Below are 2,539 nucleotides of genomic sequence, written 5' to 3' on the forward strand. Positions count from 1 at the left end.
AAAGTGTGCAGCTTTTTTGCATGAAAAAGTGCAACGTTTTTGAATGTCGTAATGAACATGTCATAGAGCACTCAGTCATTCATTCAAGTACTCTTGCTAGCCTTTGTGAAGGCTTTGCATGGAAAAGTGCAAAATTCATGAACCTCATTATAAACATTTCATAGCGAACTCGGTCGTTCATTCAAGTACTCTTACTAGCCTCTGTGAAAGGCTTGGATAAGTGCAAAGTTTTTAAACATCATTATGAACGTGTCATAGCAAACTCAAACAGTCATTCAAAGTTCTACTAGCCTCTGTGAAAGGCTTCATAGCAGTTGCGCCTACTTTGCAGGCAGAGGAACACAAAGCATGTCGTACAGCGCACGTGGGATTTCCCAGGGCAGCCTTGTTGTCTGCAACGCATCGGGTTCTTGAGATCGACAACTTCTGGCAGATGAGCATTAGAGGTTGTACGCACTGAGATGTGGGGGACTGGAGTGACCAGAGATCTTTGGACAGATTGTGGACAGCATGCACTCTCTTCCTCTGCATGCGTGACATCACACTTGTTGAGGAACACCTGAGCCACGTCCATGCGGAACGCAAGGAACGTCATGATAGCCTTTCTTGGGGTACCATGTTCTTTGTGATCTCTGCGATACAGCAGCCAGCTGTTGGCCAGAGCCAGATCCATGAAGTGCATAAGCATGCGAATCGTCCACTTCTTCGTTCGCACACTCATCCTGTAGTAGCTCATCATTCTGTCTGATAAGTCTACCCCACCCATCTTTGCGTTGTACTCCTTTACAACATTTGGTCGTCTGACGGTTATGTAGCATTTGTCTTTCTTAGACCAACGCTGGCAGGTATCCTCTGGCTCCTTAGCGTGGACAGCAGAGAGCATCAGGACTGGCTTGTTGTCAAACCATTTCACAACACTCAGTTTCCCATCTCCCCTGACAACTGATGCAGAGGTACCTCTGCCTTGCTGCTTCATGATCTTGTCACTTGGCAGCTTCTGCATTGCTTTTGGAATCCTGTTCTTCATGACTGTACCAGATAGATACACCTAAAAACAAAACCAATAAGATAATCGCAAAGTGATGTAGCAAGGATGATTTTTCATGGCAGCCATCTTGACAGAAAACAGGATAAATCTGCACCCTAAGCCAGACCGACACAACAATTGACCAACAGATGGAAACAGATTGATGAATGTTATTATTTTCTGCTGTGAAACCAAAAAAACAAAACATAATAATAACAAGCACAATAGTACCTGGAAGACTATATAAAATATATACCTGCTTCTCCAGCATGGAGTCCACAGCTGATGTGGTGGTGAAGAACCTGTCGCAGTACACCTTTGTACCAGGGTGCACTGTTTTTGTCAGCCGTTTGAGGACCAGGGCTCCCAAACCCAATCCTTCTGTGTCCGGAACCTGTGCAGCCAATGACTTTGAGCCTTGGTACACTTCAAAGTCCAGAACGATGCCATCTGCTGATGCCAAGACAAAGTTCTTCATGCCAACTGGATTTGGCTTTAGCGGCACATACTGGCGGAACGGACAGGCTCCAGTGAATGGTATCATCTGCTCATCTATTGAGACGGATTCTGGTCGAGCCTGAGCGTGGCAGCCTTTGAGTATGCGATTCATGAAAGGCCTCACCTTCCAGAATTTGTCGGTTTTCCTGTCTTCGGGAACATCATCATCAATTACTACCTTCAGATGGCTCCTCAGCTTGAAGAAACGGTCGCGTCTCATTGTGTCACTAATGGCAGGGATTCTCAGGCTAGTGGACCAGAACATGCGGGTTTGTGGGTAAGGGATGCAGGACATCAAGATGGATGCTCCAAAAAAGTGGTACATCTCTTCAACCGATGTGTTGAGAGATCTCCCACTTTTAGCTAATGACATAGAATTTGTACAGTCAGCAAGGAGTTTCAATAGTTCTATGTCAATGTACTGCTCCATGTACTCCACCGGCGACAAATCTGCTCTCTCATCTTGTTGTTCATCAGCTCCCTGAAATGGGACTAAGATAGGGTTGAATGGAGCAGACTTCCAGTACTCTCTTTTTACATTTCTTTGTCCTGCCCTACGTCCTTCCACCTCCTGGTCACAATCTAATAATAAAAATATAAAACATTTTATTTGCAATATACTCAACATTTTGAACGAAATAAAGTGCTACAGAGTAAAAACATGGGAATTAGGTCATGTCTCACCATCATTCTCAAGATGCTGTCGTTTATGTTGTGGCTCACTCGTATCACTGTCAGTATCTTCACTTATGAAAGCAGCATCAGGCTGATAATCTGAATCTGAATCAGAATCATCAGGTTGCTCCACAGATGCTTCACATGGAACAATTTGACTCACAGCAGGATCATTCTCTTCACCATCTGACAAATCTTCAATGTCAGAGTTATCTGTGATTGCATTCAGCAATCGTTCAGCTCTCGAAAAGGACATTCTCCCTGTAATGATAAAAATGCACAAAAAATGCATAAAAATGCATCTATTTCCTTGTAATAGGAAGTAAAAACCTCCTAAAA

At 43.9% G+C, this 2,539-nt stretch overlaps 1 protein-coding gene across 1 annotated transcript; it reads right to left on the reverse strand.

The window, feature by feature from the left end:
- Window positions 1-286: 286 nt before the first annotated feature.
- LOC121611000 (piggyBac transposable element-derived protein 3-like) lies at window positions 287-1,850 on the reverse strand. Its single transcript, XM_041943348.1, has 2 exons — window positions 1,284-1,850; window positions 287-1,048 (listed from the first exon to the last, which is right to left on the reverse strand). Exons 1-2 carry the CDS (start codon window positions 1,848-1,850, stop codon window positions 287-289), a joined length of 1,329 nt encoding a protein of 442 aa, XP_041799282.1.
- Window positions 1,851-2,539: the final 689 nt, after the last annotated feature.

Source organism: Chelmon rostratus, chromosome 8, assembly GCF_017976325.1.
Source record: "Chelmon rostratus isolate fCheRos1 chromosome 8, fCheRos1.pri, whole genome shotgun sequence".
NCBI classification, from domain to species: domain Eukaryota; kingdom Metazoa; phylum Chordata; class Actinopteri; order Chaetodontiformes; family Chaetodontidae; genus Chelmon; species Chelmon rostratus.